Source organism: Sclerotinia sclerotiorum, genomic scaffold (assembly GCF_000146945.2).
Source record: "Sclerotinia sclerotiorum 1980 UF-70 scaffold_19 genomic scaffold, whole genome shotgun sequence".
NCBI lineage: Eukaryota > Fungi > Ascomycota > Leotiomycetes > Helotiales > Sclerotiniaceae > Sclerotinia > Sclerotinia sclerotiorum.
In genome coordinates, this window is record NW_001820817.1 from 509,287 (window position 1) to 534,290 (window position 25,004).

The following is a 25,004-nucleotide window of genomic DNA, read 5'->3' on the forward strand; positions in this document are numbered from 1 at the left end:
ATTGGTAGTAAGATATCGCGAGTCAAACTCTTCCTGAAGGTCACAAAGACTTTAAAATGAAAGGTAGTCTACAATTGTTTAGCTCCATACAGTGCTTTTTGCTACGACTTTTGACTCTTTTCGGAAAATAAAGAGGTATTGCTTCCAGCTTTTCTTTTCTTTGTATGACCGGCGTTCTTCGTTTCTTTGATGAATGCTTCGTGATTGTCCTTCATTTATTTTTCTTTTGTTACCTACCCATCTTTAAGACCCTCGCAACATCGCCATTTCGTGAAGACTTCGAAGCATGCGTTACGCATACAGTAATTCTTAATCATCCCCAATCAATATGTCGCTCCTACGAAATCGTACCAACTTTCAAACTGATGTGGAGGACGATGATAGAATTCCTAGTCAAGCCGACAAAAGTGTTTTATTTCAAACAACAAGAGGAACCGTCCGACACTCTCAGCAATTAGTTCGCAGCCAGATTCTAAACCCAAAACTAACCCAAGATCGAAGAAATAAAGCACGAGATGCATTGGCAGCGGTGCGAGGTGCTGGCGATAAACTGAGAGGGATTAGTCTCCTTAGTGGTCTAGCTAGCAGTCCAGTGACAGATGCCATCCCTGCAAATGCCACAGGTGATAAAACTGCTCCGGTATCAGGCTTGAAAAGGGCCGGCGGATCAACTGCGAATAATCAAGGGCCGGCTAGAAGAGCAAGGTGGAGTTGGATGGCTCATTCACCTAACGTCGTAGCTGACCTCAAAAACTTTATGCCACTTCAATTTGAGTTTCCTCCACATCCCGAAGGAGACCGCAGTAATGATTGGTTTCAAAATGCATATGCCGTCTTATTTGATCGAATCATTGCATTTGCTAAAGATTACTTTGGGTTTCAATATTTAGAGGGAGGCCTTGATGAGCCTTGGGCCATTAACATGCCAGATGAGTTTTACAGATACGTGGAGCTTATTGCTGAACCGGATCCTGTAGTTGGAGGATGGGATGAGATGTTAAAACATACGGCGACAAGGAAATTTCTTATTGTGGGTATTATAGTAAAGATATCGGAGGTGAAGGTTTTTGCACCGAATCTATGGGGAAATACTAAAGAGGGGGAAGATTTTCTGCATAGTTTAGATCGCGCACTTCTGGATAGTGAAGGTAAAGACTTCAAACTCCCAGAAATTGGGTTTCTACCATTAATCCTTTACTAATAAAATTTTATCTGCAGGCTACAGTCGTCAGCAACTCCGTAGTAAATCTATTCGCACTCTCCTAGGAGGAGCATCCGTAACCCCCAACTTTCACAAAGATTGCACGACCCTCACAGCACAAATAATCCTTCTCTTGGGTCCTCTTTTTGACTACCTCTGCCTTCTTCCCGCTCCCCCCAACACCGCCATTCCTCAATCTACAACGCTATATCAATCCCTCCACAACATAATCTCAAGCGCCGCCTACATTTCCCTTTGTACACGTATCTCTCCAACCATAATGCACATCACATCTCTCGTTCCAGGCGGCTTCTACGATCCCGAAGAACACACATCTATCCTTCAACCATCGTGGACTCTTTCTAAAAATATCATTCAGACTACATGGACCAGAGATCATGAGCTGATGGAAGCTGAACGCGCGCAGGCCGAAGGCTATACAATGGGCTATGAAAATGCCGGCCCGGCCCGCCAGCAGTCGAAAGCAGGAATGCTAGCTCTTCAAAGGTTTCTCGAAGCTCAAAAGAAATTGGCTGAACATAAACCACCGGGATATACGCATCAGGCGAGTGTTAAGATTGCAGTGTGGCCTTTTACCCGCAGATATTGGGCTGGAAATTCAAAACCAGGAGGTGACATGGATGGACAAAGTGTCTTTAATGTTACTGGTGCTGGAGCGGTATTTTATTATAAAGAATTAGATAAACCTGTCGAATCACTTTTTGATTTTGTTGCACAAAAGAAGAAGATGGTTCGTGGCAGGTACAAACCACTGAGGGATTTTCTAGCTATGTTGGAATTTTTATTTTTAGGAGTATTCCTAGTTTCCTACTGCGTTGTTGGATGGACCCGAACGAAAGCTTGGATGGGAGAAGTTCTAAATATCATCATCGAGTTCCTAAAACAGTGCACGGTAAAAGGAAAAGAGGCAGTCCTTGCCGCTTATGAATATTCTGGATCTCCAGGTGCAGAGTGGTTGGCGAAGAGGAGAGATTTTCCTCTGGGTAATGTGAAGGATGCGTACTCAAAAGCAACAGATGGTATCAAGGATACCTACGATACAATTTATTCAAGGGCAGCGGAGAATGCTCAGGAAGGATATAATGCATATGCAAGTCACGCATCGGAAGCAGGAAAAGCTTATGATTCATTTTCTTCAAAGGCGAAAGAGGAACTGAAGGATGGTTTTCAACATGGAACATCCAAGGCTGGGAGTATCTATGATAAGTTAACATCAAAAGCTAAAGAAGGTGTTCAGGACGGTTTTGATGCGTATTCTTCTAGACGTTCGTCTTCGGGAGGAGGTTTGGGGGGGTGGTGTTTATGAAAAGACTTCTTCTAGGGCAAGTGATGTGGTGGAGGATGCTTATGAGAAGGTTTCTTCCAAGGTAGCGGATGCGGCTGAAACTGTGTATGAGAAAGTTTCTCCTAAAGCAACAGATGTGGCAAAGGATGCGTATGAGACGGCTCCGAACTATGCACTCGGGCGTTGAAGGGAGGAGTAGACTATGTAGGAGATGTTTTGTGTTTATATTTTTTTTTTTGGCTGTTTGGTATATTTTATTTCGTTATGGTATAGTACAGTATGGTAAAGTATAGTGTTATGTAGTAGTCTTTTGTGTATTTATCCAAAATTGAAAAAACGAATTTCTATTTTTATGATTTATATTTTAGATCATACTACGATCGTAAACTCCCCAGCTTCTCATCCCTCACTAACAAGTCGCCCCCTCCCCTCCCCCACTAAAATGAAAAAAGTAAATAAAGACATCCATTCCCTCCTTCAACACCGGAAAATCAAAATCGAAAATCAAAATCAAAATAATATTAAAATAATACTAATAGATACTAGGAATAAAATAAATAAATAAATAAAATAAAATAGATTATTAAATAAAAATTTTATAAAATTATAATCAATATAAATCTAATACTATGACTTTATTTTTAAATCACTTTTTTTATGTTACGAGGTTTGCCGTCTAGATCACGTGGAAGTGCTCTAGGCTCTCGAGGTGGTTTATAACTAGGCGTCAAGCAGGGACTTAAGTAATGACCATTATGATATGCAATTCGTAACTAATAGTAGAGTATACTAAATGATTGATCTTGAGCACGAAGCTCTATACAAAGGAAATCCATCTTGATTATATAGACCTTCATGCTTCGTGGCTCGAAGGGCTCGAGAGGCCAAGCCTTCGAGCTCTCCGAGTCCTCGCATCACGTGTTATTACTAATCCTGTGACCTAATTGTTACCTGTCGTAACAAATAAATACTTATTAAAAAAAATTCAATTATCATATAATAAATACACTTTTATTTTGATATAATAAAATAATCTATGATATTCATAAACCTCAAGTAATTAATCAGATATATAAAATATTATTTTATTATATCTCATTTCATTCATTCTTGAATCTCGGATACGCCATACATCCAATTGAATATCCCAAGCCAAAAAGAGAAATGAGAAAACGCCAAATTCGAGTGGGGTATTGAAGTAATGAACCCTCTTAAAACACCATCCCAGCCCAAGCTTCATGTTAGATTTCTTTAAATTTCCCTCACGCCCAAGCGCCCTGTAAAATCAATCAAGTTATTTTTCGTAAGAGAGTTGGTAACGATTTTCTCAAGGTCCCGCAGAAGGATTCAAAGGCTCCGGCTTTTGTTTCTTTTCCTTCTTGGCCCAACGAAGACCACAAGCGTTACAAAGCGTCTTGGGACCTTGAGGACCTTTGCGCCATTCTGGTGAATCCAGAGTACCTTATCAAATGTTAGCTCTTCCTTTTCAAATTTTCAAAGTCAGTAAATAAATATGGTACATACCACAATCCGTACAAACATATTCATCGACCAGCTTCATCTTCTTCTTTTTGTCTCCTGAACGGCCATCCTTGTCAGCTGGTATGGCAATCCCAGCATCACCTCTAATCAAAGCTGGACTATGGTCACCAGTGCTGATCCCTTGACTTCTTTCACCTTCTCGGTATTGTAACCCAGTGAGCATTTCTATGCTATCCACGCCCTCATATCTCATCATTTTGTCTTTCATGGAATCGGGTTTGCTACCAGAACTTGCATCCTCGAGATTCGCTTTGGTCAAAGTGCTATATGACATATCCGGCCTCGCTGGAGGAGGCATTGCTATAAAATCAGGATGGCTTGGATCGATAGGCATAGATGTGCTCATGGCTGTGGTTATCGTCTCAGATGAATCTGATGGTTGCTTATGATAATTTCTTTCACTATCTTCGTATTCTTCCTCCTCTTCTCTCTTGAGATCCCTAATCTTCTTCGACATTCGCTCAAACTCGGTTTTGTGTTCCAAAAATGAATCCAATAAAATAGCGTTTTTTGTTGGATATTCCCGTGCCATCATAAAAAATCCTCTGCAATAATCTGCGGTTTCTGCTTGTGACTGTTGAGTGGTCGATGGAGGGGCTGTCGATGCATAATGAGCATGTCCATGCGACTCGAAAATTATGAACGTCTTGTCTTTCTTGTGAAATCGGTAGTAGAAGCGTAGTGGATTGCCTGACGCGATGGATTCGTTGAACTCCCTAAGATACATTGCACTATCATCCGGATGTATCAAATCCTGAATGAATTTACCCGCGAGTTCCTCGGGCGTATATCCAGTGAGGGCATGACAGCTAGGAGACGCATACACCAGCTTTCCATTGGGGGTTAATACGTGCATAAAATCCTTAATCTCCTCGACAACCTTTTGTGGCCAATTTCTTCGTTTGGTAAAATCGTTAACTGAGCTGCTACTGGGGAGTGAAGGCTGAGCGCCAAAGCCTGCGGGTAACGGTCCTGCACCAACTTCTCCCATCTGACTATCCCCGACATTTGTTAGAGCCTTTCCCGCGTCATCGGTTTGGTCATTTCCGGTCTGCGACATCAAATTGTTGAGCGGCGTGAAAGATTTTGGAATGTTGCCATTGTCGCCAAGAGTATTCATATCAATGTTCATGTTCATATCAGGTAAACCATCAAAATCATTAAACAAATTATCCTGTAACATGTCGCTCATTAAATTATCAGATAAACTTTGGTCGGCCTAGACTCGGGATTAGAATGTGGCATAAATGGAAAATTGGGGTTGAGAGGTCCAGAAGATCTAAAAAAGATCTCGATCGAACCGCGTTTCATACCTGCGAGGCTGACAAGACCCTATTCATGGACCCGAGGTTGTCTGCATGATGATGATACATGACGGCAGTAGGGTCCAAATCCAAATTATTCATATGTATTGAGGGATCACCGTCCGACATGACGAATTTAATTATCCCTTTTGATCCTCTGCGACGCAAAAGACGAGTTTTTCTTTTTGTGTAATGGGGAGTGAGTAGTATGTATTCAAACTTGAAAAATTGTCTATGTTATTTGGATGGCCGGATGTGAATGTGGTGCTGAGGCATTAGCTCTGAGAGATTTTCCTTTTCCTTTTCTTTTTCTTTTTTTCTTTTTCCTTTTCAGTTTTCGTTCGGAAGTTTGGGTTAAAGTTTAAGAAGAAGGGGAAGAAAAAAATGAAAAATGGAAAGAATGGCAAGTTCGCATTAAAACGGGAATTGATTTGATTGATATCAATTATTAGCTAGGTATCTGAAGAAGTGATGACGAAATAATGTCATAAGACGGGAAATGGGAAAGGCATGGGAATGTGTGAAAATGTGATGTTTGGAGAGAAAGGTGGATATATGGAGTATCAGGTATTGAATGTATTGGGTTAGATTAGGTAGGTGCGTAGGTAGTAGGTAGGTAGTAGGTAGGTAGTAGGTAGATAGGTAGGGTAAAGTAGGTATAGTATGTCAAGTAGGTAAAGTAGGTGAAGCAGTAGTGTATTAACTGAAAGGGCTTATGGTGTGTGTTGTGTGTTGTGGTTAGTTGAGTGATTAGCATTGAAGAATTCCCAGGTGTCAAAGTGGGAAGATGTTTTTGGGGCTGATGGGGTGAGGTATTAGGGAGGTTCATCAGCTTACTTTTTAAAAAGAGAAGGGATGTGACTACGGGAGTTATTATTAGAGAAAAACCTTAGGTAACACTAAATGATAGGGAGGTATTACTAGGTACCTAGTATATAGATAGATTTGAATTAAAATAATAAAACGAGTGAAAGAGAGAATGAGTGAAAGAGAGTTTTTGATTTGATTTGATTTGATTTGATTTGATTGATTGATTGATTTATTAGTTTGTATATTTTGAAACAAAATAAAAGATATTTTCATCATGATACATTTCAAAGCTATTAATTACATCAATCATTGTACCTAGTGTTCATTTCTCTGATTAGTAATGGGATTGTTGATTCGACTTCATATTCGACTATAATGATGAATGCATTTGACTGACTCCTGAGTAACGAACGAACTTGATAGATATTTGAGTCGTGCAAAGAAAGGTTACAAAGAGATCCCACTGGTGTCTGTCTAATTGCGTGTCCAAGTACCTACGTAGGATACATACTACATATGGAGCACACTCATTTTGAGTTTTGCTGTTCTTTACTTTTCCTTCAATGAATTCCCGTCTATCTATTTTAGCCTTCAATTGATAGATGACATGATGCATCTACGTCGTCATAGGAACTTGGACCAGCTCTTTTCATCAAACAAACCTTGTGGTGGCGGGGAATATGTAGATAGATACTGTGTGTGCATTGACCATCCATCAATAGCAGAATCAGACCAAACCCGAAGAAAACTACAAGCAAGTTGCCGAGAACAACACGTGATTACGCGGTCAAACGCGTTTTCTTTCAACTCGATTTCCATGCGTCGCGTTGGCCACCTACCTACTGGATACTACTCTCGATTTTTATGTACAGTTTATTAGAATCCACCCACCATCCTACCACCTCCCAAACACATTTTATTATTTAGAGCGAAGCGGCAAAGCTTCCACGGCAGTGGCCCAGCGGAGCGTCATATCGAATATCTTTTTGTTTCTCAACGGTTATCTATGTCAATCTAAACACAACCCTTCCCACATAGTACTCATATTCGCCCCAAAACAGAAGGCCGCAAACGAAAAGGTAGCATTATTTTACTATTATCATCTTCATCCTTCTATATTGATATCAAAGCTAATGTTGATATCCAGTCTATAAAATTTTGTCACGACCATAACTTTCTTCTTCCACCGTCAACATTCAACAGGCTCTGGTAGCCTTTAAAGTTAACAAGATGTCGAAAATAGAAAAGATGAGAATATGCGGGTTAGTGTTATTGATTTCGGTCATGTATCAGGAACATTTGGGCTTACTGGTTTCCGATAGGGTGCGGTCCTTTGATCACAAGGGTTGGGAGAATATCTCTTTCAACACTCCTCTAACACTCATTGTTGGGCTTAATGGTTCGGGAAAGACTGTACGTATTGGCATTCATATTAAACCTAGAACTTAGCTAAGTCATATATAGACAATCATCGAATGTTTGAAATATGCAACCACTGGCGCACAACCACCAAATAGCAAGGTTGGAGGAGCTTTCATTCATGATCCAAAAGTATGTCACTCATCGACTCCTCAGTACATCTTTATACATGGTGCTTACATAGATTAGCTTTGTGGGGAGAAGGAGGTACTGGCACAAGTCAAACTCTCGTTTCAAAGTACGACAGGATCGAGAATGGTCATCACAAGAAGTATGCAGCTCACGGTTACGAAGACAGCGAGAAAGATGAAGACTCTAGATGCAGGATTGATGGTCAATAACGGCGGCGAGAGAACTGCTGTGTCTCACAAAGTTGGAGAAATCGACAAAATTATGCAATCAGCTTTGGGCGTTTCTGAAGCCGTTTTGGACAATGTTATCTTCTGTCACCAAGATGATTCACTATGGCCGATGAGCGAGCCTTCACATCTCAAGAAGAAATTTGACGACATTTTCGAAGCTACAAAATACACCAAAGCTGTCGATAGCCTCAAATCTTTGAAAAAAGATTATGCTCAGCAAATTAAAGGCATGATTGCGGAGGAGGCGATTGCCAAGGATAACAAGGATAAAGGAGAAAAAACCAAGAGTCGTTGCGAAGAACTTGCTTCTCAAATTGATCAGTTGTCAGAGGAGGCTCTCAAAGACAAAGCCAACATGGAAGCAGTTCGAGAGGTGGTTGACGCAAAACAGAGACAGGCGGCCGAATTTTGGGAATTGGTTCAAAAGCTCAGGACCAATAAAGAAAGAGTCAAATTCAGTGAAGAAAATCTAGAATCGCTTCAGAAGAGAATCAAGCCACTTTCTGAATCGGATGAATGGCTTAAGTCAACCTTAGATCAATACGCGGATCGAATACTAGAAATGGAGCAACAAGATGAGCAATTGCAGAACCAATATCGAGATCAGCAACAGAAGATGTCAGCAAACGCCAGCGAACTTGGCAAAAAGCAAGCAGAATTAGGTCGGCAGCAAGCCCTGAAACAAGCCTACGAAGAAGAACTTGAATCTAGAGTTCAGCTAGTCAAGAGTTCTGCCTCTAAGCATTCCATTCGAGGTTATGATGACGACATCAATGAGTCTCGGGTGAATGAATTTATGGAAAGAATCAAGAAGCTCTCTCGTGACAAGGAGCGTGATTTGGAGCGGGTTAAGGCGGCCACTAATGACGAATTAAAAAGCGTCCAGACCACACTGACGGAGCTTCAGAATCAGCACGCAATACGTGTTCAAGAAAAGGTGACCGCGAAGCAAACTATTTCTAACAACGATAGGAAAATGGGCCCTAAAAAAACAGAACTTGGCTTTATCCAGTTCGACGAAGGTGATAAAACCGGCCTTGAATCATCCTACAACGAGACCAAAGATCTCCTGGAAAAGATTCGGGCTCAATTTGAACGTGCTGGCTGGGAGCATCGCATCAACGCTAGTAATGGACGTTTGCGGGAGTTTGAAGACGAAGAGAAATCACTTAGAAAAGAGGCTTTTGAAATCAATAAACGTTCTAATGACCGTGCTCAGCTTGATTATGTCATTGGAGAACTGAAAAAGACCAAGGGAAAACTAGACACCATGAAGGCGACCCACGGCTCGAAGCTTGATTCAATTCTTGGTCCAGACTGGCAAGTCGATACCCTTGGGAAGGATTTCCAACATGCACTAGATCGAGAGAAAGATGAAGTTGCAGATGCAACAAACGAGCAAGAAGCTGCCAAAAAATCCTACTCTGAAGCGGGATTCCGGTTCAATGCAGTTCGTGACGACCTCAAAGCCAAGAAGGATCAGTTAAAATCCTGCGAGAACGCAGTACTCACTTCGGTCAGGGATGAAGATGGCAGACCATTAGTTAGCATCGAAGAATATCCCAGAGAGCTGAATCAGTTGGAGGAGGAGCGCGATGAGATCCGGGATAATATTGATGGTTTCAAACACAAGATCGATTATTTCACTCAATGCCTAAATACTATTCAGACGAAAGACATGTGCAAACTTTGTGAGAGGGCGTTTGTGGAAGAAGGACATCGCTCAGCAGCAATGAAGAAGATTCAGAAACTTCTCAACAAGGATGCTCGGGAAACTTTGCAGGGACAGTTAGAGATCCACAACGAACAAATCAAAGTCGCAAAAGCTGCTCAATCACAGTATGATATATACCAATCTCTCAAAGACGAAATCCCAAGGATAGAGCAAGACCTCAAAAAGGCGGATGAAGAAAAACAGAGATTGCTTGAAGAAGTCGAGCATCATGACAGTATCGTCGAGCGCAAGAATGCTAGACAAAGAGATGTTGAGTCTCTTACCAATATAATCTCCTCTATCATTAGGTACAACAGCGATATCACGGACCATGAGGCAAAAATCGATAGTTTATCCTCGCAGCAAAATATTGCTGGAAGCATCATTACTGCTGATGAAATCCAAGAACGTCAGACAGCCTGTAGTGAGAATATGCGGGAGGTTAGAGAACAACTGACTAAAGTTTTGTCCGAGAAGGATGCAGCCAAAGACAAGATAAACGATATGGAGCGTGATCTGTCTCGTAAATCGCAAAGACTTCGAGATGTCATTCATGGATTAGCAAAGAAAGAAGCTTTGCAAAAGGAGATTGATGAGCTTCTCGACAGCAATTCACAGCAGCGGGAAGCAATCAATCGTGCTGATACCGAGCTGGAGACTCTAAAGCCGAAAATTGACACTGCGAAGGCTAAATACGAAGATATTCAACAACAAGGTCATGCAAAGGAAAGAGAAGTCCGATCTCAAAAGGAAAAGCTAGCAGACACTGTCCGTCAATTCATGCAGCATGAGAAAAATATCAATGGATACATTGATAGCAATGGTCCTGAAAAGCTTTCTGCTTGCCAGCGAGCAATCAATTCAATTCAACAAGACCAGGAGCGTATTGAGGAAATAATGGCCCGGATTACTACCGAGTTAAATGCACTTCGAGCTAAAAAGAGTGATTCGGATCGGCTAAAGACAAATATCAGCGACAACATCCTATATCGTCAAGAATTGGCTAAACTTGAGGTATACAAAAAACAAACCATTGAATTAGAAGCACAGAATGTGGAAGGAAACTTCGAAACTTTAACAAAGGAGGCCGAAAAAATAGAAGCAAAATTCTACGACCATCGCCGTCTTTACCAGCAGAAAACAGCTGTTCTTGCAGAGAAAGATCAAAATTTGGCACAATACTTACTTGAGTGGGATCTTAATTACAAGAATGCCAGGACGGAGTACCGCACTGCTATGATTAAAGTTAAGACCACAAAGGCTGCTATCGATGATTTAGGCAAGATGATTACGGCTATGGACAAAGCAATTGTGAAATTTCACAGTGTGAAAATGGAGGAAATCAATCGAATTGCTGGTGAACTTTGGCAGACTACCTACCAAGGTACGGATGTCGATACAATTATGATTCGTTCGGAAAAGGATGAAGGCGAGACAGCAGCTGGTAACAAGAAAACAAACTATAAGTATCGAGTGGTGATGGTAAAGCAAGATGTTGAAATGGATATGCGTGGTCGTTGTAGTGCAGGTCAGAAGGTTCTAGCTTGTATCATTATCCGTCTAGCGCTAGCAGAATGCTTCGGTATTAATTGCGGTGTAAGTACCCCTCTTCTTCTTTCCTCATGTTTTGATATCCAACTAACATTCATTCTGCCACAGCTCATCGCATTAGATGAACCCACGACGAATCTAGATCAAGATAATATCCGCGCACTGGCGGAATCTCTTCATGGTATCATTAAATCCCGTCAACAGCAAGCGAATTTTCAACTTATTATTATTACTCATGATGAGGAATTTTTAAAGGTCATGCAGTGTTCGGATTTTTGTGATGATTTTTATCAGGTTTCGAGGGATCAGGAACAGAATAGTAAGATTGAGAAGATTCCGATTGCGCAGGTTATGGAGGGGAATTGATGTGTGGGTATTCGTGGTTGAGGTGGAGGTGGAGGAGGAGGTATAAATTTGGTTTCTTGCTTGATATTTCTGGCGTTCTACGGACAGGATGGAATGGGTTGGGCCGGGGTGGGATAAAATGTGTAATTTCATGATGGTATGTACGATATTTTTGGTATGTATGACGATATACAAAGTAAAATTGGCATGTATATGTAGTTTGCTTGCTTGCTTGCCTACTTGCTTGCTCGATAAGATTAGGTATCTTAGCCAATATAAAAGTAAATATATAAGGACCTATATAGTATGAATAACTAGCTAGCTATCTTAACAATGATGATAAATAATTTTGTTTATATGTGGAAAGTTATGGTATTTTCATGTGTAGATGGAGATGTAGATATTCTTTTCCTCCTGCTCTTCTTTCTTCGCCTCCTTGCTTGCGTTCTGGTTTTTATATTGTTACTTAACTATTGATTAATTATCATCATATTAAAATTACCAAAGGGTCATCCTCACACCATGAAAACTACATACATACATATAATATAAATCATACAAGCAAACAAAAACACCTAAAAAACCCCACTCATAGCTTCCAATCCCTCAATATCCCACTCCCCATCTAAATCCATCCAGAAATTCTGATCATCAAATCCATTCCAAGGATTCGTGTCTATTTCACTCAAGATGGGTGTTCCATCTGAGTTTACCTGTGGAGTTACTATTGCATCTAACACCGCAGCAGATTGTGTCTGTGTTCCCTCTTGAGTAATATCTTCATTAATACCTCCATTTCCACTCTCCATCGTGGTATTATCAGCTCTAAGCCAGCCCCCTAATGGCATCGATACCGATGCAGTAGCAGTACCCCGGTACCCCGCAACTCTCTGATCATACCAACACTTCACCAATTTAATTTTCCGCGCAAATTTATCGAAACAATCGGTCCAGCCCTCTACCACTCTTTTCCCTTCCCCATCTACCCTCACATTGGGTTCCCATTCTCCTTCTTCTCGAGTTATGAGATTGATATCTACAAATTTCGCATTCTCGTTCCGATCAGCGAGTTCTTCGAGAATTAATGAGAGATCGCAGATTTCACGGACGAAATCGAGGTTCCAGGTGGGGAGAAGCGGGTTTTGGTAGAAGGAGAGACGGGCGAGGATCATGAGGGTAAAGGCGAGGAGGAACCAGGGGGTGATGGGTTGACTGAGGTAGGTGGTGGGGGGGAGAGAGAGGATAAGGGTGAGGAAGGAACGTGTGTGGTGGAGACAGGTGAATAGAGATTGGACGTGGGAGGAATGCAGAGGTGGTGGAATTGCTTGGGTTGTTGAGGTTGATTGAGGTGATTTTGTTGTGATTTTGGGGGTCCAGTTATTGGCTAAAGAGACTTCGTAGAGACGGATTGCGGATAGGTGGTGGTGGAGTTGGAGAATTACTATTTGCGGTTATTAGGTTTGTACTACAACTACCTTTTGAAGAAAGAAACGCAAGAAAACTAAAAACAGAAAAATTGAAACACATACCATCATCTTTCCATGCACCAGGAATTCCCTGCTTCAACGTATCAAGTTCCGCTTGAAACGAACCCAACCTCAATGCCGTAGGAACCAGAATTTCACTCTCGTTTTGGATAAGCGAAACCGTTTGACCAATTCTTTCACTTAGATTTGTTACTTTAACCAACTCAACCAGTAACAAATCAGTAGAATGTTCTGGGTTCCCCTCTATAACACGAATACATTCATCAAGATGTACTGAGTACCTCATAGCATCTATGCGTTGAAAGCCAGTTGCAACCCTAGATTTCGATTAGCAAGCATGCCTGTAGTGAACAGTGAAAAAGCCTACAAGGAAGTCAGATAAAACAATCCAGCCAAGGCTCTTTTTTGCTCCATACTTCTCCTTGAAAAATCTCCAGCCGTGGCTCTACTGTGACCGAATGGATATTTGAATTTATCTGAGGATGGTGGTTTGTTCAGCCCCAAGTCGCCGGCGAGCCCGATTGCTAAGCCAAGAAGATTGTTCAGGTTGGGATGCCCTAGACAATGATAATGATACCTAACCATCGAGTTTAATCAGTAAAGTGGCTCCAGTTCGAACATGTCCCTGAGAATTTCCAAATACCGGAAAACTAATCACCCTTGATACTCCCTCTAGACCACCGACTGCTTCATAGGACAACAATCAACAATTCTTGAGAAATCAATAATCGAAAATACATCCACCATCCATCAATCCCACAAGAAAGAAGAACGTAAAAGAAAAAAGAACCAACCCACCACCCACAAAACACCAAAATCGTCTGCAACAACTCCAAAGTCCTCTCCCTCTTCACCATAATCCTATCCGTTAAATCCCTCACCAACTCTGTTTCATAAACCGTCTGTCTTGGCAAATTAAAATAACTAGCCGCCATCAAAACCGCCTTTCCCAGTACAGGGTTTTCCAGCACCCATTCCTTCCTCGTCAACTCTCCTGTCTCAATGATCACGAATGGGAATTTGGCTGTCATTTCTGTTTCGTATAGTTTCACTAACCTTTCGATTTCCATATCGCTGGGCTCGAGATTTGAGTTGATGTGGGCGAGGAGACACGCATTGGTACTTTTTTCGTAGACGGATTGTCGTTTACTTTGTTCGAGGGGTTTGGGCGGAGGATGGGGATGAGGATGATTTCCATAAGTAACTGTACTTGGAGGTTCTGGTTCTGTGAGTGGTGGTGGTGGTCTTGGGAGGATATCCTCATTAGTGACAAGCGGAGAGTTTCCCGACGTCGTGTCTTGGGAATTGACGCTCTTTTGTTGTTGGAGAAGTGAGACGATGCCATCAATTTTTTCTTCTAATTGTGCAACTCGACTATGGCTCATGCATTAAACACAAATATGATAAATGGTCTCATGGGAAGGATAGTCCATACGTAGCCTTGTAAGGTTTACGAACCTTCATCGAAGGAGTTTGCCTTGCGCAATCCTTCTTCAGACGATGGCATCTATTAATATCAGCAGATTGATTTAACACAATGGTAGCCAATGGATTAGTTATACGCACCTTTCGCATTTCGTATTTAATCCTTCCGTTCGTGGTACACATTTGGCTTTTGCCAATGCACAAGTCTTGCATGCCCTGGAGTTCAGGTGATTTTTACCAATATGATTGGTTGTCGACGGCATCACGGATTCCTATTTTCGCTTTCATATATCAAACAATCTATGCTTCAATACAGACGGAGAAGAAGGCATATTCACGGTCCGTCGCCGTTGGAATTTGCTTTTTAAAGGTTAGAGGCGTGGGTCGGGGCCGGAGCAGAATGAATATTCCGCTCCCGGTGCAAAAACCGTGTCATGTACCCCTTGCAGGCGTAATCCAATACGTTGAGAGCAATCGAAGCAAGAGAAGGTACAAAAACAAGATATTATATTTTGAAAAACAACGAATGAAATAGTATTGCGATAAGCACAAAATCTTGAATTGATTTAGTCTATCTACAAAGCTGCATTAGAACTTTCAATGCTCGACGAAAGGTAAGAGCAGAGGGTATGCAAGTTTGGTCATGTAAAAAAAAAGTCATAAACGCCTGGCCCTCGCCACCATCCTCCAGATCCCGCCCCATCGAAACGACCATCCCCTTGATTCTCATACTCGATGTGTAAAGGCGAAGTATGTGAGGTGGCTCTGAGAGAAGAACATTATCAAGCCAAACGGCATAACGCTATTCAGAATTGGACAAGCTCATATGAATCATAGAAGTAAAAGTGAGCCCATATGGACGCCGGGTAAGTTTTTAGAGTCGTATGGAGTAGAGGGAAATCATGTAGTAGGAGCTGCAGCACCACGTGCAGCTTGCTCATCGGCGCGAATAGGTGCAAAGAATGGATGGGCCATGGCTTCCTTGGCGGTCAAACGTTCCTAAATCACATGTTAGCATATGCTAAAAACCCGATGATAAATTGTAGTCATACTTGGTGATCGTAACGGAGAAGTTTGTCCAAGAAGTCGATAGCTTCATTAGTAACAAATCGTTGGTTCTCGGCATTGACAAAGCTGTGCCAATTCTTCTTTGGGAATCTGCCTAAGATGTCATCATATTGTGCGTCGAGCTCAATCTCGTACTTGTCGAGGTAGTCGAATAAGTCTTCAGTACCGAGGACCTTAGCAATCTTGACCAACTGATCTGAGTTACTGTTTCCGTGGAAGAATGGTTCTTTGCGGAAGATCATAGAAGCGAACATAGCACCTAAAGACCACATGTCCAAGGAGTAGTCATATTCCTGGAAGTCAACGAGCAATTCCGGTCCCTTGAAATATCTAGATGCAACTCGAACGTTATACTCTGTGCCTTGATGGTAAAATTCTGCAAGACCCCAATCGATAAGTCTCAACTATATCCTAAATATCAGTCAAGCATTCTTGGAGCTGGCAGCAATACTACCTTTCTGTTCTCATGATCAATCATCACGTTATGAGGCTTTACATCTCTATGCATGATGCCTTTGCTGTGACAAAAGTCCAATGCCTACCAACATTAGTAACTTGGAGCTTCCTGACTGTTAAGATGTTGTACCTTCAAAAGCTCATAAATATAAAATCGAACGTCATAATCAATGAACTTAGGATAGAGGCTTCGGAAGTCGGTGTTGTTGACATATTCGAAAATCAAAGAAGGTGTTTTGCTCTGCATCATGTATGAGTCGTCTGTTTCTTGTTCAAGGAGTATTTCAAGACCAGTAAGTGCCGATTTTCCAGTCTTCCCACCTAGGGGAGGAGCATCGGCCGGGGTAATAAGAAACTTTGGATTTACTTGACTATCCCTAACAACATCAAGGAGGGCGACAATATTCGGACCTCCTGACAAGTTTTGTAGGATTTTGATCTCTCTCTTGATCTTCTTCTTCTTGACCGGCTTCAACACCTTGATTACACATTTCTGGTAGTTGGCCACATTGATTCCCTCAAAGACCTCCGAGTACTTTCCTCGTCCTACACGAGCACACATCCGAGTGTCAGTAACCAGCACACACAACAGCCACGGGCGGGATTAAACACATCAAGCATTGGGGAAGGGGGTTTTGCTGGCTTACCGATCTTGCGCACAACTTCATAGTTCTCCAACACGCCCCAAGTAATATTCACGCTATCATAATCCCAATATGCCCGTGGCATCTGCTGATTGACATCCGCATAGACGCGAGCCATTTTGCGGCCGGCCTGCTATGGGAAGGCGCCGCGCAAATCGTGTAGAGACCGCCTTTTTGTAGATATCGAGATCCGAACTGAGTCGCCTATAGATAAGAACCTAATTATTCGACCGGAAGTTTCTGGTCGAGATTCGCAGAATGACCTTGTACGATGTTGTAGAAAATAAATGATCTGATGTTGATGTGCTACGAATTCTTGATGGAATGGCCAAGACACCCCGCGCTAGCGCAGGAGTTATATTTTTGTCCGGTGGCCTTAAATAAAAGGTGAACGGTAGCCTTTTAACAAGTTGTCCAAGGCTGAATGATCAATGATAATTTTTTGATTAAGCTTCACTTCTCAAGAATATTCAACACACTTTGTCGCCATTTTTAAGAAATCCGTGGGAAAATTACGAATACAAAGGAGGTATCAAGTGCAGAAATAAAGCAGATATGCTCTACGATCTTAATATCCCTTGGTCATCAAATAAAGACCCTCTTGATCTTCAAAGGACAATTTCATTCCTTTCAGAACTAGGCTACGGAACCATAGCCCTCAATCATGTCCATAGCGGACTGCTTCCTTCGAATATAACCAACCCAATACCTGCGACATTTCCCTTCACAGTTCCACCCAAAACGGTCATTCTCCGCCGCTGCACCATCGTTCTCTCCGATCCTTCACTTAATCACCGTCTCTCGACCATTTCATCCGTCTACGATATCCTCGCGATTCGCCCTACCACCGAAAAGGCTTTTCTCGCAGCATGTCTCAATCTAAGCGAGCACTCTCTAATATCGCTCGATCTCACACAACGATTTCCATTTCATTTTAAACCAAAACCTCTTATGGCAGCTATACATCGCGGTATTAGATTCGAAATATGCTACGCGCAGGCTACGATGGAAGATGCGAATGCGCGCAAAAATTTCATAAGCAATTGTTTGGGAATATTCAGGGCTACTAGAGGCAGAGGAATTGTGATCAGCAGTGAAGCCAAGACTGCATTGGGTGTGCGGGGTCCAGCAGATGTTGTCAATTTGATGGCGGTTTGGGGATTGGGCAGAGAAAGGGGCATGGAAGGATTAGGGGACACTCCGAGATCAGTGGTCATAAATGAGGGTTTAAAGAGAAGCTCTTTCAGAGGAGTGGTGGATGTGGTCTACGGTGGGGAAAGGAGTGCTACTAAGGAAGCTGAAATCAGCGAGACACAGAAGAATAAAGCAAATAATGGAGACAAGGGAAAGGGAAAGAGAAAAGCCGAGGATAGCAAGGAGGTGAAAGAGAATGAGCCACCTCAAATAAGCAAGAGGCAGGCAAAGAAACAGAGAATGGAAGCACTAAAGGCCACTGAATCCAATTCGAGCTCATCTAAAGAGACAAACCCAAGAGAATCGACTTTCACAGTCATAGATACTCATAATACAATAAAAGCGCAAGCAAAAAGTTGATGATTTATATTCTTTTTTGTCTTTTCTTTTTTTCCTGGCATCCTTTCTGAACGTATATTTACAACGAATTTAGTATCTCTGGGGAATCTAGCCCTACACAACCTGATATTACTACTTCTGAACCCATTTATTATTATGTTTGAACATCAGCCCAATCTTAGACAGCTGTCGCGACAGCCAGATTACCGAGGACCAAAGTGCTAGCCAAGGAGAATGTATTGATGTCCACGGGATTTGGTTCCTCAACTTGTGCAGATCCAAGTTCAGGAGCCTCTGATATACCAGGCTGCAATGCAGATGTTGTGGTGGCGGTTGGCTCGGGAGCTCCCTGAATAGCGGCCTCGGTTAAGGTTGTGTTGGAGGACGTGCTCAAGGACATGCTAGTTGATGCTACCGTCGTAGCTCCTTCCATAGTAACTATGATCTTGAGTTAGTTCATGCAAGTCATTCTAATGTAAATCCATCATACCTGATACCATCATGGTAGTTGTTTCCATCATAGTCATAGTGACCATTGATGTTACCACCGACATTTCCGTGGCCATCATGGTAACCATAACTTGCTCTGTCTCAGTGACGGTTTGAGTAATCATCTCAGGTAGAGGAGTTACTGTGACCGTGGGTGGAGCGCCTGAAGCAAATACGGTCGAAGTGAGGAATGAGAATTGGCCGCTGAAAATGTTAGTCCTCAGCCAGTATCAACAGAAATGGAATAGATTATCATACCCAGTCCCTACAGCTTGTATAGCAGCTCCTGTTGGCGCTGCCGCTCCTTGAATCACTTTCGTGACAGTCATTGTCTTGGTGATCTCCTTTGTCACCGCCGCCGCCGCTCCTCCACTTTCACCTTTCGTTCCACCTTCAAGAGCCGCGATGATATCACTTAAGCCTCTTGGATCCTTTGGATATGCCTAAACGATTATTAGCCACCATCCACATCGTCACTCGGCCCTTAAACCATACATTTGCAAAACTTGCGACCCCGACTACCACTAACAGCGGTGCTCTCATGAAGCCCTTCATCCCTCTTCTCAGATCTTCCCGCTAAGATAATAAACTTTAGTCTTCGGCCTTGCGAGTTTTGAAGTAGTTTTTTTAATGAACGTCGCCAACAGCCCAGCTGTGGAATGAAGCAAAGAATACAAGAAGATAATGAGTGAGCGTGACCTGCAGCTGCAGAATTACAATTGATTAGATGGGAAGAAACTTAAAAGAGAGTGCTCAGATGACAAGACATTCGATGAGCGAAGTGGAAGATATGCATACAATCCTAAAACCGTGCATCAAATAGTCTTGGCGCTATGATTGATAATTGAGGGACCCCGGTGCGTGGTCTTAAGTATAGATCCTCGACACGCGGGAGAATATTGTGGATGGATGAATATGAGATCATGGCGCCACCAAACTTGTGAGCCGCCAGGGTTTGTGATCCAAATTTACCGGACTTGAGTAAGTTTACCCATCCTCATAGCATAAGGAGTAAAACATCAAAAAGTGATTGATCTGGTCGAGTGAAAATCCAAAGACTCCAAGGGTCTCGGCGGCAGGGTCGAGTGAAAGAAATTCCATGCACAACATAAAAGTAGAAAAATTCAGAGAGAATAAGGATGACTAGTGCAAAATCATCACTTCACAAGCGGTGGCTTGAGAAAGTTTCGATAGAATAGTGCTAAAGCATGTAAGAGATGAGAGAATCTCAAACGTCGGAGCTTTTTTGAGGCATGGGGAAAGGGACAATCACAGACGTTTGCGGTTTCAGGCTAAGTCTGCGGCAGAAAATTTCAAAACAGTTATACAAACTGATATACCGGCAGTCCAGATATAATGTCCAATGAAAACTATGAATCTTGGACACCAAACAAGCTTTGTAAATGGTCCAGCGATTTCTCTTGGGTGTGCCACTGTCAGTGTCGTGAACGGGGAATTACTTGTATGGAACTCGCGACGCAATTGTGATTACGCTAGATTTTTTGACTCGTCGAGGACTCGAATATCCCCAATCCGAACCTTCTTAACATTTCTCCTAATAAATACTCGGTTTGCAGGGTTTTATGCTCGTGTGTGGTTGACGATAACTTGTCGCACAAGCGAGTGAAGTAGATGGAGATATTGGTGTATGTTGGGATTGTGATATCTCCCATCATTTGCAACCTCTCTAGGACATGACGAACATTGAATGTAAGATTATATAGAATGTTTGATAGAAACAACTTTCGAAGACCTCAACGTGCGAGGTGCAGCATTTAGAGTAATCTTTCAGCCTTGCATAAGATGGGAACACTTTGGGGTGAAGTTCAGTACGGAGCACACAAAGTTCCGAACTCCGACTTCCGAGTCTAGCTTAGAACAAATGATGCTAGCCTCGATCAATATGCACCGATTAATAATCAGTATCCAGTACGTCATGATCGCGGGACATCAATTGGCCTGTAAACTTCTCGATTTCAGCGATGTTTCAACGATGTAGAGGAAGGTAAAGCTACAAACAGACTTTTCTATCCCCCGGACTGCGTCAATGATCTTAGCTAAACTACGCTTCTGGATCTAAATCTACTAAGCAATCCTCCCATTTTCCCTCCTCAAACACAGCATTTTCCAGCCACATCTCTCATCTCTTAATTTCGAACTTTGAAGTCATGGCTCTTATATAACACTAATAAGTACCTACCTACTAGTAGACTCCAGATACAGGAACTGCAAGAACTAGCAGCTAGGCTGACATCAAGCTCCTTAAAACACGGCAAGAGGTAGTGCCTTGTCATCCCATATTTCACCTCCAATTTTCAAGGGATTGTTTTCAATCTATTCATTCCTCCTTTTTCAATCCGTCTCGACAACATCAAACCATCATAAGACACGATAATTACCATCACATTCAATATCTAAGTACAGAAGGATTCTGTAGATATGACGGTCGTCCATGTTTTGGATGACTATTACCTTGCAATAACACTGTTGATTACAGCGGCATATCAATTGTTCTTCTTCTCCATTGCCTTTTCTCTCAAATTCGACAAACTCACAGGTAAGAAATACACATCTCTCGAGTTTTTCTATCCACTAACATGATCTCAGACTTTGCTGGTGGAACGAACTTCGTTGTATTAGCCATCATAACGCTTGCATTCAGTGGCCATCACAATGCACGCCAAATCGTGGCCTCTCTTTTTATCATGATATGGGGTGCACGTCTTTCGGCTTTCCTCCTATTCAGGATTCTGAAGACTGGAAAAGATGATAGATTTGACGATAAACGTGAAAACTTCTTCAAGTTCCTCGGATTTTGGGTGTTTCAAATGTTCTGGGTTTGGATCGTCTCTTTTCCAGTCACGCTCTTGAATTCCCCAAAAGTCACGAGATCTCCACAGCCCTCATTTGGGACTGCTAGTGATATCGCGGGTGTCATTCTTTATGCCATTGGTATTGTTATGGAGAGCGTGAGTGATATTCAGAAGTATCGCTTCCGAGCCCACAACAGTGACAAATCGAAAATTTGTGATAAAGGGTTCTTCTCATGGAGTCGACACCCAAATTATTTTGGAGAGATTTTGATTCAGTTTTGTAGGCTTCCCATTAGCTTTTGGTTCTCTTTCGCTAATCCCCTGTAGCTATTTATATGATTGCGGTCTCTCCCGCTGCCGAAGGATTTGTTCATGGTGGAGCTCGCAAAGCCCTCTATGCTTCAATCTTTGGACCAATATTTCTCACTACCCTCCTGATGTTCGTATCTGGCTTGACTCTTCAAGAGAGACCTGGAGCCAAGAAACGATACGAGAAGGACAACCATTGGGAGGAATACTCTCGTTACCTGAATCGAACGAGCATTTTAATTCCTTTCCCGCCTCAGCTTTACGAGAAGCTCCCTACTATATTTAAAAGAACACTTTTCTTGGAATTTCCTATTTATGTGTTTGATCCGGCGAAGCATTCTGACGTTGGTCAAGGCCAACATGGTGCGGAGGAGGGTCGTCAGTCGCATGGAGGAGATCGACAGAGTACTGATCGTTTGGCTCAGTGATCTCAAATCGATTTACTTTACGAAATATATAATGTCACGGCCGGTTTTAAAGAACAAGATTTATAATAGCGACTACTTTACATTGCGTTAATTAACTTTCATTTAGAACCACCCTTTTTCTAGTCGGATTGACATTTGCGTCAGGACAGAGCTCGTATCTAGTTTACCAGCGCAACCTCTTCAATATTTATGTATATGCCTAGTAGCTAGCGATAGTTATCTATTAATTCACAAATCCTTAACGCAACAAAGAGCGTGACATCAACTTGCAACTTGCAAGCATCTCCCCATGTGATGATGAGTCAAATCTAAACAGTCAGCAATCGACCCATCCATACATGCATGCATTCACCAACAAGATTTCCCAAATCCTTCGTAAGATCTTACAATACACAAATACATACAATATTCTTCTACTCCTCACTCCTCATTCATAAAGCATCTCCTATTCTTCATTCTATTGAAATTAGGTACAATCAAATCACGTTTTATTCATATTATCCTGGGGGGATTTTCTGTGAGTTGCGAAATTGATTAGATCTGCTTTTTATTTGGATTTGGATTTGGATTTGGATTTGGATTTGGGGAAACCTAAAATAAAAAGAAAAAGGATTAGGAGATCACAAAAGGAAAGGAAATTAATAAGGAGTTCGAATATCAACATGAATCTAAATCCAATAAATCTTGAAGTTAAGTTTTTGGCGAATTTTTCTAGAAATGAGAAGGGAATAAAGTAAAAGGAAACAGTATAATCAAAGTAAATATAACTAAAAGGCATAGGAAGGAGGATAAATATGATAGGAAGAACAGGAGTAAAATCCTTATATGTGTACAATGACGGATTCGAAAGGAAGTAGGATCATGGAGGCGGGAGCTGTTTAGCGAGGTACGTAGGCTTGGGCGTGTTATTTAGGAGATATAGAGACTGCTGGTGATTAATCAATTATGCAATGTTATTGCTATGGAACACTCCTAGCTTTTGAGTATTTGTAAAAGGTTAGAATAGAGATGTAGAATGATTATGCCTTTTAAGTATAGTAAGTCTTACCTCGTTTTCACAAGTCATACGGAATACAAGGCTCGCTAAACGAGTTAAGAAAAAGTAGGATTTAAAACTTTGTCTAAAATTATGCCATACCACCATTTACTTTAAGTATCTGACCCGTCATCCATGAACAAGCACTACTACTCAAAAATGCTACAACCTCTGCCACCTCCTCTGGTTGACCAATCCTATTCTGCGGGTTAAAGCCCGCAATCGTCTTCAAAAGTTGGTCGCTCTTCCCATTGAGGAAAAGTTCGGTCGATGTTGGTCCTGGTGCTACAGTATTGACCATAATACCTTTTCGTGCGAGATCTTTCGAAAGACCTCGTGTCATTTGCTCAATGGCGCCTTTTGACATGATGTATGTAAGGTAATTTGGTGTTACTGTACTAGCGTGGCATTGGGTTGTGGAAAATAAAATAATACGAGAGCCGGGTGCCATATAAGGAACGGATTTCTAAGACTATTAGCAAGGCATTCTACTACTATCAAATTCACAACGTACCTACCTGAGCAAGAAATAGAGGTCCCCTGACATTCAAATTGAAAGTCTGGTCAAACTCCGTAACGGTGACATTATCCAGTTCATTCAATTTCATAGTCGCGGTGCATGCGACTAAGATATCAATCTTTCCATATTTTGCAATTGTAGTATCAACTAATTTCGAGATCTCTTCAACATTTCCAGCATCAGCTTTGATGACAGTAGCGTTTTCCTCCCCTATAAGTGACGCAACCTTATTCGCTGCGGAAGAGTCGTTACTGTAGTTTATGACTACTTTTGCTCCTTGGCTTGCAAGGCGAAAACAGATTGCTCGACCAATCCCTTTGCTTCCACCTGTCACGAGGGCTACTTTTCCGGCGAGTGATTGCATTGTGTGGGTATCGTGTGGGAGAAGGGAGTGAGGTTATGAGAAGTGTTGGATAGGATGGTTGTGATCTTTTGAGAATTGGTCAAGAGGCTTGAGCGACCCTGTACAAATGGTCAAACAGTGTTGGAAAACATGTTGTATTTATACTATTTGAAGCAAGCGGGAATCTCAGTTGGTGGAATAGTGAGTCAAACTATGACGGTTACCATGCAACTTTGCATAGACAGTAGAGTTCAAATTACCATGGCTATCACGTAAAGACCTAAACTCCATAGATAACTCATTGCGCATATGGCATATGTAGTTGTGGAACTTTCCGCGATATCCGCAATATCCTTGTGGAGGTAATCGGGAGACAGGCTCATCGCCGTGGAGATTGGGGTTAAAGTCAAACCATATATCCTTTTGCAAAGTATCTCGGTCTGAAGCAAAAGTTTTATTCACTGCTCCTGTTCCCACTCTCACCGAGAAAGAAGTGAATCTCCGCGGACGTGTCAAGATTTCTATCTGGAGCATGGAGCCATCAAACATTCTGAATATTGTCACTGCTCGTAGTTTGTATAGTCCAAATACAGGACTTGAATACTCAGCTGAATTTCAACTTGTAGGGAATACCGAATTCAACACTCGAACTCAGTATTGAGTCCATCGAGTCATATCTTTAAGGAAAGAATAAATATGGCTGTATCAGTATGATGCAGAATGTTGAGCAGCTTTTTATGAAGTGACGATGGAAACTTCTCTGCTTCCTGGGGAAGTGTGTACAGTTGGTCCGTGCATAAACATTTTGGTAGCAACGTCAGCCTTGTGATATTTAATCATCAAACTTCCACAAGATAATTATCAAAACCTTCATTGACAAACTTTCTTTTGTAATTAAT

At 41.9% G+C, this 25,004-nt stretch overlaps 10 protein-coding genes across 10 annotated transcripts; 5 read left to right on the forward strand and 5 right to left on the reverse strand.

Annotated features, from left to right (window-relative positions):
- Positions 1 to 328: 328 nt before the first annotated feature.
- SS1G_12237 (hypothetical protein) lies at positions 329 to 2,694 on the forward strand (the record flags this gene model as incomplete). Its single annotated transcript, XM_001587157.1, has 4 exons — positions 329 to 1,148; positions 1,219 to 1,952; positions 2,109 to 2,473; positions 2,544 to 2,694. 4 exons carry the CDS (start codon positions 329 to 331, stop codon positions 2,692 to 2,694), a joined length of 2,070 nt encoding a protein of 689 aa, XP_001587207.1.
- Positions 2,695 to 3,834: 1,140 nt separating this feature from the next.
- SS1G_12238 (hypothetical protein) lies at positions 3,835 to 5,482 on the reverse strand (the record flags this gene model as incomplete). The annotated part of the gene is made up of 3 exons (XM_001587158.1): positions 3,835 to 3,968; positions 4,032 to 5,268; positions 5,363 to 5,482. 3 exons carry the CDS (start codon positions 5,480 to 5,482, stop codon positions 3,835 to 3,837), a joined length of 1,491 nt encoding a protein of 496 aa, XP_001587208.1.
- Positions 5,483 to 7,393: 1,911 nt separating this feature from the next.
- Positions 7,394 to 11,575, forward strand: SS1G_12239 (hypothetical protein; the record flags this gene model as incomplete). The annotated part of the gene is made up of 4 exons (XM_001587159.1): positions 7,394 to 7,576; positions 7,628 to 7,714; positions 7,772 to 11,254; positions 11,318 to 11,575. The coding sequence occupies 4 exons, from the start codon at positions 7,394 to 7,396 to the stop codon at positions 11,573 to 11,575; spliced, it is 4,011 nt and encodes a 1,336-aa protein (XP_001587209.1).
- A 554-nt stretch (positions 11,576 to 12,129) lies between these two features.
- Positions 12,130 to 14,616, reverse strand: SS1G_12240 (predicted protein; the record flags this gene model as incomplete). The annotated part of the gene is made up of 6 exons (XM_001587160.1): positions 12,130 to 12,995; positions 13,084 to 13,358; positions 13,409 to 13,618; positions 13,840 to 14,415; positions 14,496 to 14,548; positions 14,608 to 14,616. 6 exons carry the CDS (start codon positions 14,614 to 14,616, stop codon positions 12,130 to 12,132), a joined length of 1,989 nt encoding a protein of 662 aa, XP_001587210.1.
- A 750-nt stretch (positions 14,617 to 15,366) lies between these two features.
- Positions 15,367 to 16,752, reverse strand: SS1G_12241 (casein kinase II; the record flags this gene model as incomplete). Its single annotated transcript, XM_001587161.1, has 6 exons — positions 15,367 to 15,465; positions 15,519 to 15,938; positions 15,989 to 16,072; positions 16,121 to 16,231; positions 16,358 to 16,536; positions 16,638 to 16,752. 6 exons carry the CDS (start codon positions 16,750 to 16,752, stop codon positions 15,367 to 15,369), a joined length of 1,008 nt encoding a protein of 335 aa, XP_001587211.1.
- An 887-nt stretch (positions 16,753 to 17,639) lies between these two features.
- Positions 17,640 to 18,188, forward strand: SS1G_12242 (hypothetical protein; the record flags this gene model as incomplete). Its single annotated transcript, XM_001587162.1, has 1 exon — positions 17,640 to 18,188. One exon carries the CDS (start codon positions 17,640 to 17,642, stop codon positions 18,186 to 18,188), a length of 549 nt encoding a protein of 182 aa, XP_001587212.1.
- A 449-nt stretch (positions 18,189 to 18,637) lies between these two features.
- Positions 18,638 to 19,472, reverse strand: SS1G_12243 (predicted protein; the record flags this gene model as incomplete). Its single annotated transcript, XM_001587163.1, has 3 exons — positions 18,638 to 18,860; positions 18,915 to 19,099; positions 19,455 to 19,472. 3 exons carry the CDS (start codon positions 19,470 to 19,472, stop codon positions 18,638 to 18,640), a joined length of 426 nt encoding a protein of 141 aa, XP_001587213.1.
- A 1,623-nt stretch (positions 19,473 to 21,095) lies between these two features.
- Positions 21,096 to 22,206, forward strand: SS1G_12244 (hypothetical protein; the record flags this gene model as incomplete). The annotated part of the gene is made up of 3 exons (XM_001587164.1): positions 21,096 to 21,213; positions 21,264 to 21,749; positions 21,797 to 22,206. 3 exons carry the CDS (start codon positions 21,096 to 21,098, stop codon positions 22,204 to 22,206), a joined length of 1,014 nt encoding a protein of 337 aa, XP_001587214.1.
- A 1,127-nt stretch (positions 22,207 to 23,333) lies between these two features.
- On the reverse strand, positions 23,334 to 24,126 carry SS1G_12245 (Brn1; the record flags this gene model as incomplete). The annotated part of the gene is made up of 2 exons (XM_001587165.1): positions 23,334 to 23,708; positions 23,761 to 24,126. 2 exons carry the CDS (start codon positions 24,124 to 24,126, stop codon positions 23,334 to 23,336), a joined length of 741 nt encoding a protein of 246 aa, XP_001587215.1.
- Positions 24,127 to 24,318: 192 nt separating this feature from the next.
- On the forward strand, positions 24,319 to 24,766 carry SS1G_12246 (predicted protein; the record flags this gene model as incomplete). The annotated part of the gene is made up of 3 exons (XM_001587166.1): positions 24,319 to 24,377; positions 24,428 to 24,504; positions 24,537 to 24,766. The coding sequence occupies 3 exons, from the start codon at positions 24,319 to 24,321 to the stop codon at positions 24,764 to 24,766; spliced, it is 366 nt and encodes a 121-aa protein (XP_001587216.1).
- Between the last annotated feature and the right edge of the window lie 238 nt (positions 24,767 to 25,004).